At 33.5% G+C, this 13,296-nt stretch overlaps 1 protein-coding gene across 1 annotated transcript in view; it reads left to right on the top strand.

The window, feature by feature from the left end:
* The window catches only part of LOC110998827 (lachesin-like), a 34,993-nt gene extending 22,714 nt beyond the window's left edge, over positions 1–12,279 (top strand). Inside the window, exons 3-10 of the mRNA XM_022267620.2 lie at positions 59–263; positions 2,738–2,896; positions 7,216–7,344; positions 8,448–8,585; positions 10,091–10,240; positions 10,397–10,489; positions 11,184–11,285; positions 11,498–12,279. Of these exons, the coding sequence (XP_022123312.2) occupies positions 59–263; positions 2,738–2,896; positions 7,216–7,344; positions 8,448–8,585; positions 10,091–10,240; positions 10,397–10,489; positions 11,184–11,285; positions 11,498–11,517 (996 nt within the window). The 3' untranslated portion in view covers positions 11,518–12,279. The remainder of the gene's footprint in view (positions 1–58; positions 264–2,737; positions 2,897–7,215; positions 7,345–8,447; positions 8,586–10,090; positions 10,241–10,396; positions 10,490–11,183; positions 11,286–11,497) is intronic.
* The last annotated feature ends 1,017 nt before the right edge of the window (positions 12,280–13,296 follow it).

The following is a 13,296-nucleotide window of genomic DNA, read 5'->3' as shown; positions in this document are numbered from 1 at the left end:
AGATATGTATATCATATTTCTGTCATTCGCAATTACAAAGTATGTCCTTGGATTAAAGGTGGCGTGGTTGCGCGTGGACACACAGACAATCCTCACGATTGCTGGCCACGTTATCACCAAGAATCACCGCATCAGTGTCAGTCATGGAGACGGTTCCTGGAGCCTTGTGTTACGGGAAGTGGCCCCAGGCGATGGTGGCCGATACATGTGCCAAATCAATACAGAGCCGATGATGAGTCAGCTGCATTTGCTACAAGTCGTCGGTAAGCGTTAATCCTAAATCTTCATAACGTTAACATAGAGAGAGAGATTCAGACGATTAATATATTTTAAATATACCCTTTTAAAAAAGTTTATACAATTGTAAGTAGTAGCAGTGTTAGAATAGTGGCTTCAATTCTCATTCTTGAGTTCGTAGGTTCGAACCTCGGCAGTGCACCAGTGGACTAAATGTCTTGCCAGCTTGACATGAAACAGATACTGAAAAGATTTCAGTGAAATCAGGGGCCAGATCTGCATTGATTGTAGCTCCACTGTTTTTTTTATGCAATTCAATGTTGAATTTTCGCCCGTTTAAGCCGACTACAGATATAAAAGCTACACATACTAACTTTTTTCACAAGATACACCTTAAGAAACTAAAAAGATATTATATTACCGTGCAATGCAGTACAACATTTTATAACTTCTTTGAATTACTTTATTTTATAAGCACGCTTTCAAATTCATATATTTTAAAGAATTCTATAAACTTGGTTTCTAACTAAATCTAAGATTCAAAAACGCTAGTTTCTTAGCAAGTAACGGTAGTTGACTTTGCAAACTCATTCAGTTCAACCTCTCAGACTCTTAGATCAAGATTTTCTTTTCTATTCAAATTCAAAGTATATTAGTCTACATAATTATGTTTTCTAGACATTTAAATAATTGTATAATGGGGCTTCTAAACGGGCCATGTTTTGCTGCAATTGATGGCTGCACTATTGGCAATTAATTGTCCGGCCATCACAAAAATGTTTTAATGCAGATGATGGCCGAGCAATCTATGGCCGGGCCATGTGTTGCAATATGTCAGCAATAGTATGGCCCATGATGCAGACTCCTAAACGGGCCACACATACCGGCAACAATGGCTGATGAAATCACACTTGTCGCAGCTTATATTAATTTTAAAAGAACAGAAAAAGAAGAGATTGAGGATTCGACCTTACTTAAATAGACGTGAAACTGTAGACAATTTGAGTCTAGCATTAATAAGCCTTGATAATAAATTATTCAAGAACTTGGCTAGAATTTCAAAAGGCGACTTTGACTTTCTCTTAAGCAAAATTGGACCAAAAATAAAAAGAAATGATACAAAGATGAGAACAGCAATACCTGTTTCATCGCCATCACGATATTTGCGATAACTCTACGGTTTTTGGCAACAGGAGATTCATTTAAAAGTTTTACGTACCTGTTCCGAGTGTTAGATTTCAACTTTTATTCCAGAGGTGTGTACAGCTATTATAGAAGGATTAAAATAATACATCAAGGTAAGTTAACATAGGTTTATTAAATATGTTACTCATAGGTAGTAACTATTATGTACTTTTTAAATTTAATAATAATAGGTATCTAGTAGCAGCATATTCGTTTTTATTTTCGCCAGCATCGCGTATAATATTTTGAGCCTTTTAGTACGTGGTTTTTGAGTAGTATCGACGGCTTCCAAAGTGTCGGTTGTTTCTGATTCTACGACTTCACGTGGGTCAGCACTGATGTCAGTGTGTGTAGTTTCAGTCGCCTGTGAATGCATAAAATTGTTAGTACTTTAAGCCTTTCAGATGCCGTCAGGAGTAACAGAATGGAAACAAGTTGCAAAAGATTTCGAGGAAAGAAGTTCAATTTATCAATCGATATGATACATACGTAATACAGAGATATGTACATTTATAATGACTAAAATACTTTATTAAAGATACTTACGTTAGAAGTTTTCATTTTCACTATGTAATCCTATATTCGTGGTATTTTGAGTAAAGAGAAACGATATCGCATCTTAAGCAAACCACTTTACTGTTTTACCGCCAGCACTACCACTCTTCTTCTTTTTCTCCTCATTATTTGCGTAAGTTCTCAGGCTTCTGAATTTTTTGTAATCCTCATTACTTGTTGCCAAACTTTTCAGCGATTTCATTCCATGCATCTTTTTTAGCCTTTCTATGTGCCGGTTTTTATATCCCACAACTCGGGGTGCAAATGTATTTCTTTAATAAAATCAGTAATTGTCTTGTTAGACCAGTAACCATTTTTACGTAGTTGTCAAAATGCAGCTGATCGCAAAACACAGAATATAGCAACAGGCACACTTCACTCATAGCAAACTTCATGTCGCGTAGAAAAGGATACACTATGCCATAACAAAGAGAGTGACTGAAACAACAATAGAACTGGCTGTGCAATATTGCAGTTGAATTCGATAGCCTAGCGATCGTTCGGCAACCCATCGGGGCAATATCGGCCACATGTGGCTACACAAAACATGTTTGGCTATATGGCCGGGACATTACTGCAATATTGCATAGTGTGGCTGACATTGTTTGCAATGTTGCCGGGCCATGTGTTGCAGCCATCAATTGCAGCAAAACATGGCCCGTTTAGAAGCGCCATAATATATATGGAATTAAATCTGTCAATAACCTACCGGTAAGCAATTTCTGTAACTGTGACATTTAAGAACACAATATTTCTTCAGTACCTCCGGACATTGACGATGAAGCAAGCAGCAGGGAAATCATCATAAAAGAAGGTGAAAATGCAGCGATGCAGTGTGTGGCGTCTGGCACTCCAGCTCCGTCTATCGCATGGAGGAGGGAAGACTCACGGCATTTCAAAATCGATAATAGTACCTTAGGTGAGGGCCGTACTATTTAAGTCTTAACAGTTTTCAAAAATTGGCGTACAGCCCTACGACATGCACATTGTAGTGCATATAGTACTACGTAGCTCACTCAAAAGAAGTAATTAATACTAATTGTCGTCTGCTCGTCTGTTTATTTCAATACCGAAATTGCTTACTTTCATCAGTATTGTGCACGTGCATAATTAATATGTCCACATTTAAAAAAATTAAAGTAATATTTCTTCAGTTATAAACAAATTCTTAACGCTAAGGAACTGCCTCCAATTAGTTATTTTCTATCTCATGTCAAAACCCTAGATTCAATTTCAAATTTAAAATCGTTTATTCATGTTGGTAACATAATGTACACTTGCTAGATGACTGAAATGCTGCTTAAAAATTAACGTAAAAGGTAAAAGGCTGATTAATTATTAAAATAACAATAGTAAAATACAAACAATTGTATCCTTTTAAAATGTTTTATCTACAAAAAAGTCAGGAGATCGTCGTCCTCGTTTCATTGTCTTTGAGTTTTGCCAGGACATTTCATTTTAAGCAGAGTAATTTGAAGTACAAATTAAAACCAAAGCAATAGCTGTGCCGTTTCCTTCTACCTTATTTTAATACAGAATACATTTTTATAAAAATAATAATCGTCGCTTCAAACGGAGTAAGTAAAGCAGCGAAATTATATTTAAGACCAGGGTAAAACCGGCAAATAGCTATTTTTGTGAAATGAGTATTATTACAACAATTAATGAAAACAACTAATCTTTTATAGAAATATAAATAATAATTATTTTTTCCAACTGTTTATTTTTTTAAATTTACGAACCGGTTCTCATTGGTTACTGATGACAACAATATCACACATTTGTCATATTAGAAGCAAACAGTTGGTTTTATTCATTTGTATTATTTACTGCAACAGCAATTTTAGCAAAAATAAATATTAACAGAGAAATATAGTTTTTACGTCAGAGCCACACATGAGTTTTGTCATCGCAGAAATAAAAAAGATATCTGAAAGCGTATTCCGTAACTCGCTATGAAAGGGTAAAATAAATTTGGTACAGAAACAGGAATAAAATCAAGTCTTTTAATGAGGACGTATTTCATCCTTTACAATGCGCTACTGAATTGCTCGGGAGCTACGTTTTGCGTACAGTTTGTATAACTTTTACATACGGTTCGGGCTGATTTTTAGTTCAAAAATCCTGAAAAAACTTTTATGCCTTTCACTAAAATATAACACAGTTGGAAAAGGCTCCCAGTGGGCATCGTGTACGCTGTTTCTAGATAAAAATACACATAGCCCAATAGCCAAATTCATTTAAGTCGTTATTTCCCAAATTAAATTCTGGAAGGTTTTGCGCGTAACACGTCCACGCGTAAAAGGGTAAAAAAGTATATAAATATTAATTGTTAAAAATTAGTCACAGGCGAGTTCTGTCTTGTTTTGAAATTTTTAAATAAATTCAATTATCTTGGTAAAGCCTCCTTATAATCTACTGAATTGTCTTAAGTACTTGAAATTTAATTGCTTCTCTAACTTGTTGAGAATATCATGTATAACGACATTGAAGTGGATTTCAGTTTAAATATGCCTTTGAACTGTAAATCTAAAGTTATATTTAAACTTTGCTAGTTCAGGCTGAAGAAATAATTTTGCTACAATGAATTATCTTAAAGTATGTATTAAAACAATAAATTCAAAGACTACTAATGTTATAACATATTATTTTGGCAGCGACAACTATTTGTTAATTACTAAAACGTTACATTGCGTTTTGTGAAACTGTTATAAGACTTTTTGCCCATCGAAATGTGTTAAGCTCATGTAGGGGTAATTTGGAATAGGGCCAAGTAGACAAAAATGTTTAGATAGCTTAATCGATAAACTACAACACGTACTTGGCAACTTACAAGTTCAGGGGTCTACTGCACACTTTGAATAAGAATTTTTTTGTTTAGTGTTTATATTGCTTCTATTTAGCCCTCATATCAAAGTTAATGAATTTGATTTATTAGACAAAGTTTAGTTGATGGACGTTTTCCTGTATGCAGTTTTCATTAATAGGTAGTATGCTTCTAATGAATCAATCAAATTGTAATATAACATTATAATCTCGGCGAAATATACGAAATCGGCTTTAAATAATCATCAAAGTTTATCCGCACGAAATGCAATAAATACTAGGCAATGTATTATAACAATCTTTGTGTGCAACCGTATAATTACTGTGTGGGTAATACAAATTCCGAGTATGATGTCACAAAAAGTGTCGCCGGGAACTATAACGACGGGAACAAAGGAAAGTTTAGCGCAAATTGAATGTACAGTATTTGCTTTAAATGAACTCGGCTGCGGAATTACGAGTTTTATCATAACTTTGCCTCAATTTGACCTAATTAAATATTTCACAATGATAAAGTACACTAACGGTGCCCACTAAACTTTGACTAATTAAGTTCTGACTTTATAATAGGTGCCGTAGTGGGGCTGTGATTAGAAATAGTTTAGTATGTTTGTAATAATTTAAAACAATGGTTTGATATTATAAAACAAGGCTACGTTTACATAAATAATCATTGTGATTTTTTAAATTAATATACTAGAATATTATTCTCACGTTAACATCTAATTCATAGCATGTTTCGAAAATACACAAATAATTCAATTGATATCTTAAAATTTAGCAAAATCCTCACGTCTTCCACGTCAAACAATCGTCGATTTAAAGCAATACTCGTTTAAATGTTGAAATAGAAAATAAATCCGCTAGAATCCGGATTTCTGGAACCTTCTTAGAATTCGTGCATTTCAGTGCAAAGACGACGTTTGTATCCGTAATCCTATCAACTTGATTTAGTTCACTCTCGACCGTAAACAAGCTTCTCGCGTCAGATAACTCTAAAAACTGTGAATTGTAGCAATCGCTTCAAAGGTAAACCTTACTTACTCTTTTAATTGTCTTTCATCTTGAATACCTAAACTTGTTACTGAAATTCAAAGTTACTTTAGAATCAGTTTTTACGCCTAAATATGTATGTTTTTACGTGACTTTATCTTATAAATTAAATATTATTAAACGAGTAATGGAACGTATTAATTCAAACGTATACAGGTATACAGATAATTACAATTGTAACATACCATAGATTAGAGAAATCGTGCGGCCCCTTAGAAAAAATTATACCTAATATGAACTCTGCAACCAACTTCGTAATGAACATTTATATCCGATTCATTTTGACTATCGTAAATAGACACGTAAAACATATTTTAGATTGAATAAAAGTTATTAAAATATTGTTTGAACAATCTTACAAACGTAAATATAAATTTTAATTCGTAGTAATATTAAATATAATTTGGAAAAGCATCTCAAAGTGCGGCGGTGTGTAAATATCGTTGATTTAAATGCAATCTGTGGCGTAGTGAAGTAAATAAAGCATTGCAATTCGAGGGTGAAAAACTTTAGAGCATTGTAGGTTCTTGGTATGTAAATGTGAATGCAAGTGCTGAATGCAAAGTGAAACATAAAACTCCGGCTCTGAGAGCCGTCGAATTGTATTCTGTAAATAGTGAAGTGTTTTTTTCATTCTTTGTTTATAGTGCATTACTTTTAATTGTGCCTGGAGAGGTATTGCGGTGCACCGGTTACCGTGGAATTTTACACTTGTGTATGATTTTGTCGCGGTCATTAAAATAATATAGATTTTTCTTTTTTTATATCTATTGACTGATTTACTCGCGTTACTTTTTCAATTTAACTAATTACAGAGATTTGAGTCTATCTCTATATTTTTAACCTACTTAACATAAAAATAGTAACGATGGAGCCAAGTGATATAATAAAACACATCGATATAATTGTTTAAATTTTACATTAACATCATCTTGTTTACATTTGAAAGCAAGATACGAAAGCTCGTTGTCGAAAAATGCTCCGACTCACTTAATGTATGGAGCACATTAAGATACCATTTTGGGACGTCGCTTACGTCTCGCTGACGAATAGCAGCTTTGTTGCTCGGTTAACTTTAAAAACATTATATAACCTACTAAAAATGTGGAATGCGTTTTGATTTGGTAATGACGTTGGTTTCTGAGTCAAAAACATCGTATGTATTGTTTGAGACTAAGAAACTAAATTTCAGAGCTCAGACGTCGAGAACAACTTCCGTAGTTGCGAAGATAACATGTCAATAAAATGAACCAGTTTAATCATAATTATTATTAATCACGTTTATAGCTGCCTTTTGCATATTAATAATTACTTTAGGATTATTGAAAAGGTTTGTTTTAAATATTGTGCAATTTTCAGTTTCAAAATCTAGCGGCGAATGGCTGAACCTGACAGGCGTGGAGCGAGCAACGTCGGGAGCCTACTTGTGTATAGCTTCTAACGGAGTGCCACCATCAGTCAGCAAGAGGATCATATTGCATGTTATTTGTGAGTCAAGTATTATAAAATAATCACTTTGTTTTTGTCACTTTGTCGCTTTTTACGCGATTTTGTTTTTCTTCGCGGTGAAAAGCAGAAGAAACTAACAGCACAAGACACCTACAATACAATCGGTTTCTCGTAGGGCAATCTACGTAGTTGAAGACTACCAGTAGAAGACTTTTTATGTGAAATTTTCTTCGAATGTTACAATAACTTACCATCACGAACGCTACCTTTATTCTAAGTTACAGAGTGCTCTGCAGCTTGACGTTCAGCTTTCATCATTCAATTCCTTATTTAGAGCTGACACAGGGTTCTTTTGGAAGTATTTGAATTGTAAAGTAACAACTTTACGCCAATTTTGTCAAAGCAGCCTCGTAGTCTGATATTGCAATACTCAGCAACAATATAACTCTCTGATGTTATAACAAACGTTAGAAATAAAATCTAGGTTACATCTCGTACTAAGGTAATAAGCTTCTCAGCCTCTCAGGGAACTCGAGATTCACAATGAGATTATTTATTTTCAAATGTACGGCATGTGCATAATATATTTTACTCATAGTTCATTAAAATATTCTACATTACATGAGTAGATTTTGTATATCTGTATACGTGTCCGCAATCCGTATTATAATTGAGACATATGTGTAATACACATATTCAACAATATAGTGTCTATTTAAAACTGAAAAGTTCGAAAAAATATAAAGCGGCTAAAAATATATTACAATATATAATTCAATATTTAACAATTGTTAAAATATATTTTTGTTTATTTAATAAATTGTTAATATAACGGTATAACATTAATGAATAAGCGGGTCGTTTACCAATAAGGTTGTAGTTGAGTAATGAATGAGGCCTAATGTGAGCAACAAAACATGAAACACGGTGGTTAATTAAACCCTTGTCAATTACGTCCGCTATTTGCATTTTTATTCGCTGTTCATTTCTTGACAAGTGGCTCAAATTAGAATTAAACCAATTTAACAGTGAGTGTCAGGGGGGTTGTGATTTTTCTTGTGTTTTAGCAGTATTATTAGTAATGCATGCAATATAATCTCCTTTAACTTAAACTACTTTTTTAATTTAAATAAATATTACAGTCGCACCATCAGTATGGACAGGTCGTGTTGCTCTTCGCGCTTTGTCAGGGACTGCAGTTTCCTTGCAGTGTACTGCGGAGGCCTATCCGGTGCCTCAGACGTACTGGGTGCTCAATGGAGAACAGAGACTTGTTAATGGTAAGTTGTTTATCCATATTTTATTTTAGACTTAAATAAGACATCAAAAACTTTCATATTACACATGCACGAATTCCTAACTACCCTCAAGTCATGTTTGATGACGCAACATTCATTTGTCATTCATTGTCTGGCCGCCACGCTGGCCGGACGCCAGCGCTCGACGCGGTGATTGATACCCAAGGTACCTCGTTATTTACTCGTTTCAATATCAAATTGACTTTACCATTTCCTGAATCCAAGCCAAAATGCAAGAGATCTTCTTGAGAAATATTCTTTGTTATAAATATTTTTTTTATATTTACATGACTTTTAGTCTCATTTTTATGTCTAGAATGTAACTACCTACACTACAAATATTTTCTGTGCACAAAAAAAGAAATATTGATTGGTACAAGGTTCAAAAGATGGTTAAAAAATTGTGCGACTCATGTGAAATAATAGAATTGTAAATAAGCTGTAGCACAAGATATTATGGCAATAAAAAGTTCTAGTCCGCCATGGAATCTTTCTTGGATTACAGTTTCATATTATGGAAACTTGTTAAAGTATCATAAAACCCGATAAAAATAGTTGAAAACAAGACATTCCAATTACAATAAAATACAAGTAAAGTTGAAACAACCAATTCAGAGATAGGGAAGTTAGTAAACAAAATAGTTGTGCCTATAAACCGTATACAATGCGACCTGTTCCGACGCCGGGCTATTATTTGTGACGCCTTTGTATGACCAGAACCCGCTACAGTCGCCTACTCCGACCATTGTAGTCGGCCAAATGTCCGGGGGCAAGCTTACGTTACACTTTAAATGTTACACAAGTTTTACAGACTTTAACAAAGACGAAACGGAATAGGATATGCGCGTTTTGAATGATTCTGAACATGCGATGAGAATAACACTTTCATCAATGATTATTTCACATTGTATAATAATAAATGTTGATATTTGTAAAAATTCTACCTTTGGCCTGTCACGGCTGATAAGACTGATAAAAATGGTCTATGTTGTCCAGTATATTTTTAAGTTTATTCAATTAATTAAGTTTATTAAGAAAATACAAATATTTCCTTTTTATAATTTTAGTATAGATAAGAATACATATGGAGATATCTTAGGTTTGATAAAACTCAATTACCGGCTAAATAGTTTCTTACATTTTCTTGACAAGGTATCTGCTGTGAAATATTTTACACAAGGTATAAAACATTATTTAAACCAATTTTGAGTGTACAAATAACTAGTGTTATTGTTATATTTTTCTAAGTATTCTCTATTTATTTATTTATTTCTCTATAAGTTCTTATTTATTAAATTAGTTTCAGGTTTCATTAAATTTTATTGAATTTTTAAACGATAATAAAACTGCCTTTTCAGTACAAGTTTATTACAAAAACCTTTTAACATATATGTCTTACGATTTTACATTAATGCCATTCACTATTAGTTATTAATAAACACAACGTTTTAACGATATACATAAAATAGTTATATCTTATCTCTTAGGAACAAAGTACCGCCACTCTCGATCATCTCGTGGGTACCGTCACACGGCGACGCTTGTGGTGAGCAACATGTCACGCGATGACGCCGGCTCGTATCGTTGTCACGTCGAAAATTCCGCTGGCAAAGCCTATGCTGATGTATTTCTACATAGTCAGTATATTTTACAACTTAATAATTTATTTTTAATGTGTCTTATATTTGTCACTAAATTAAATTTTGATAATTGGGATTATCTAATTAAATGGTATACACACAATAAATCTATAAAATAAATTCAGGATAGTATTTTCAATGATTTTTTTCCAGTGCTTACTACAACAACGACGACTACGACAACCACAACAACAACGACAACTACAACCACCACGACAACAACACCACCGACCACGTTATTACCTTGTGAGTTTTACTGATACATATATACATATCATATATGTAAAATAAATGTATATACAATAAATATTGTATAACTTCTATAACATAATCATTATTTCCTTTCTTGTATTTAACGATTCGGGTCATCTTTTGTATAAATAATTAGATGTTTAATGGTCAAAATAGAATTGTATATACACGAGCCCTTTGCGTGTTAAAATTGAAAAGAACAAATAAGCAATAAACCGTGTGCGTATAAAGGCTTATAGAAAGCTTGTTTATTGCGAAAAGGTTCGCAGTTTACACTTCCAATATGTTAAAGTATTCGTCCTTGGGCTTAAGCACTTTGCCGATGCTTATCATAATATCGATTTCATTCTTCCGAATCTTGTTCAGGCCCTTAAGCAGCTCACGATTTCAGATTGCTATTTGTCTCAGCATTTCTTTGCAGTATTAACAGACAAATTTTATTATCTTCAATATAAAGGTGAAATTTACAGAATACGACATTATTTTAGATTTCCTTTACTGAATTATTCTCTGTCTCATAAATCTATTAGACATATCCATTAGGGCGGGCACTCTTAACCATTTCGTTTATCCGGAAGGGAGTCACTGATATGTGATAAGTACGCCATATCTTAAGTATATCATGAAATGATATTCTCAGTGCAAAGCATAGAAGGATAATTTTTATGTGGTTCCATTTAATTTTCAGTCGTAGAAAGCCACCTAGAGCAGCAACCTCGCGAGGTTCTGGAGGATCCTGCTCTCGAGGATTCCTTCGTCGTTTTAAGCCAGCACCAGATGCAAAATCTCGGTATGATTGTAGATAAGCACCCAAGCTATTTGCCATGTGTCTTGAGGAAAATTATATTGAAAGTTTCACAAAATGATCAGATTTAATGTTGAAAGCTTTGTAGTCACGTTCGCTTTTATGTAACTTGGCATGAATTTACCTAAAATGAGAGCGAGAGACTCTTGGAGGTGCTATCCAATGTGTCCCGTATGCATTTAGTTTTATTGTTTCAGAAATGATAACAACAATGTGACCGTCGATTGGGGGGCATGCAGAGTCCCCGTGGGCAAACGGCTGGCCCCCCCTCCACGACTCCTCGGCAATGACTGCGCCCGCGGCAGCCTTAGTGGCCACCATGTTGGCAATGATGGCGTGATGCCGGCTCGGACAATGGCCGTTCTGTCTGTGCTTTTAGACTAAAATGTCCCATTGTTTGTGATAATTATGAATTATAGTGACTGGCAGTTAATATTTTAAATTTGTTTAACAAATATCCAAAAAGTATCATTTTTCTCAGTGTCATTTAAAAATGATTACATGTGTTATATCGTTTGTATGTGTTATGTGCGAGATATCGTAAATTGTACGTATAATGTTAGTCGTATGATAAGTACCTCCTTGTTTTTGATAACAGAATGTAACCGTAAATCACAACGAGTGTAAAATGTATCATTTTTCATTGTTTTGTATAAAAAGTATCATTGAATATGATAAGTAGAAATTCTAGAATAACAAATTCTTCTAAGCGCTGTAAATAATCTTGCACAAGTACTCATATCATCACGCTACTATATGTCTACTGGATTAAATAAGAATATGCAATGCCATACAAATAGCTATTTTATTTATTTCAAATACATGTTCATTGTATTAACATCTGTTTGTATGTCAAAAAAATTATTAAACTTGTTTTATGGCAAAATTGTGGCATGATTGTTATTTTAACCAAAAGTAATATTTGAATCTACACAACTTATATTTCTTGAATTATATAATTATTATTTTGAATAATATTTGAACCTCTTTGTAAAATTATCTGTAATTGTTTTGTTGGATAAAATAAAATTTTTAAAACTAAATTTGTTTTATTCCCTGAAAGAATCCGTTTACAGTAATAATACACTATCATATGTATTTACACGTGATTGTTAGTTTGAAAAATTAACTTCTATGAACAAACATTTTTTTGCAGCCTATCCTCACATAAATCACACGCACTACTTTTTTTACTTGCCAATGCTTAATATATTGTTGAAATTGACAAACATAAATACTATTTTCAGCAAACACGACATAAACGTATTAACTCTATTTCTTCGTTGTAATAATAAAGATTAAACCTAAGAGCATCACAATATTGTGTGAGAGCGGTAATATTTTACCGAGATGTAATCCCATGTTTCGGGGTCAATTGATCCCTTCGTCCCAGCCACAAAAACTGTTTTATTCCATTCGCTTGGATCGTTGCTTAGATATTAATATTAAGTAGATTTTAAAGTTAATTATCAATAAAGAGTAAATTGTAATAAACGTTGAATATATTTTCAAAAGTTGATCGACCTCTCTGGAATAGTTGGTTGAAGTAGAAATCATAATAATAAAAGGAAATACGTATACAAAAACACGCAGCAACAAAAGAGAATTAACATCAGGACAAAATCACTAAAAGCGGAACAAAATAATTAGAACACTGAGCAAAAAGCAACGTGTTGTTGAAGATAACAAAACATCGCTACTGGGTTGATACAATTTGCATCGATTGTTCCCAACATCTCCGCTTTCCATCCACTAGTGATGTACGAAGTAGGAGAACCCTGCAAACTATAAGGATTTATAATAGAAATTTATGTACAGGCTTAGCAGAGAAAGCATCGTATAAAGATGGATGGAATATTTAATAACTGTCGATGCAAACTTATACGTTTTTTAGTATCTAAGCGAGGAAAAATCATATTGGATTGTTCGCGGAGGTCAGCGTGTCATTAAAAGGCCTAAGAAGTTGTCTGCTTATAGTTCTGAGTACGTTACTTTA

This window comes from Pieris rapae, chromosome 7 (genome assembly GCF_905147795.1).
Source record: "Pieris rapae chromosome 7, ilPieRapa1.1, whole genome shotgun sequence".
Lineage (NCBI taxonomy): Eukaryota > Metazoa > Arthropoda > Insecta > Lepidoptera > Pieridae > Pieris > Pieris rapae.
This window is presented reverse-complemented; position numbering and strand designations above follow the sequence as displayed.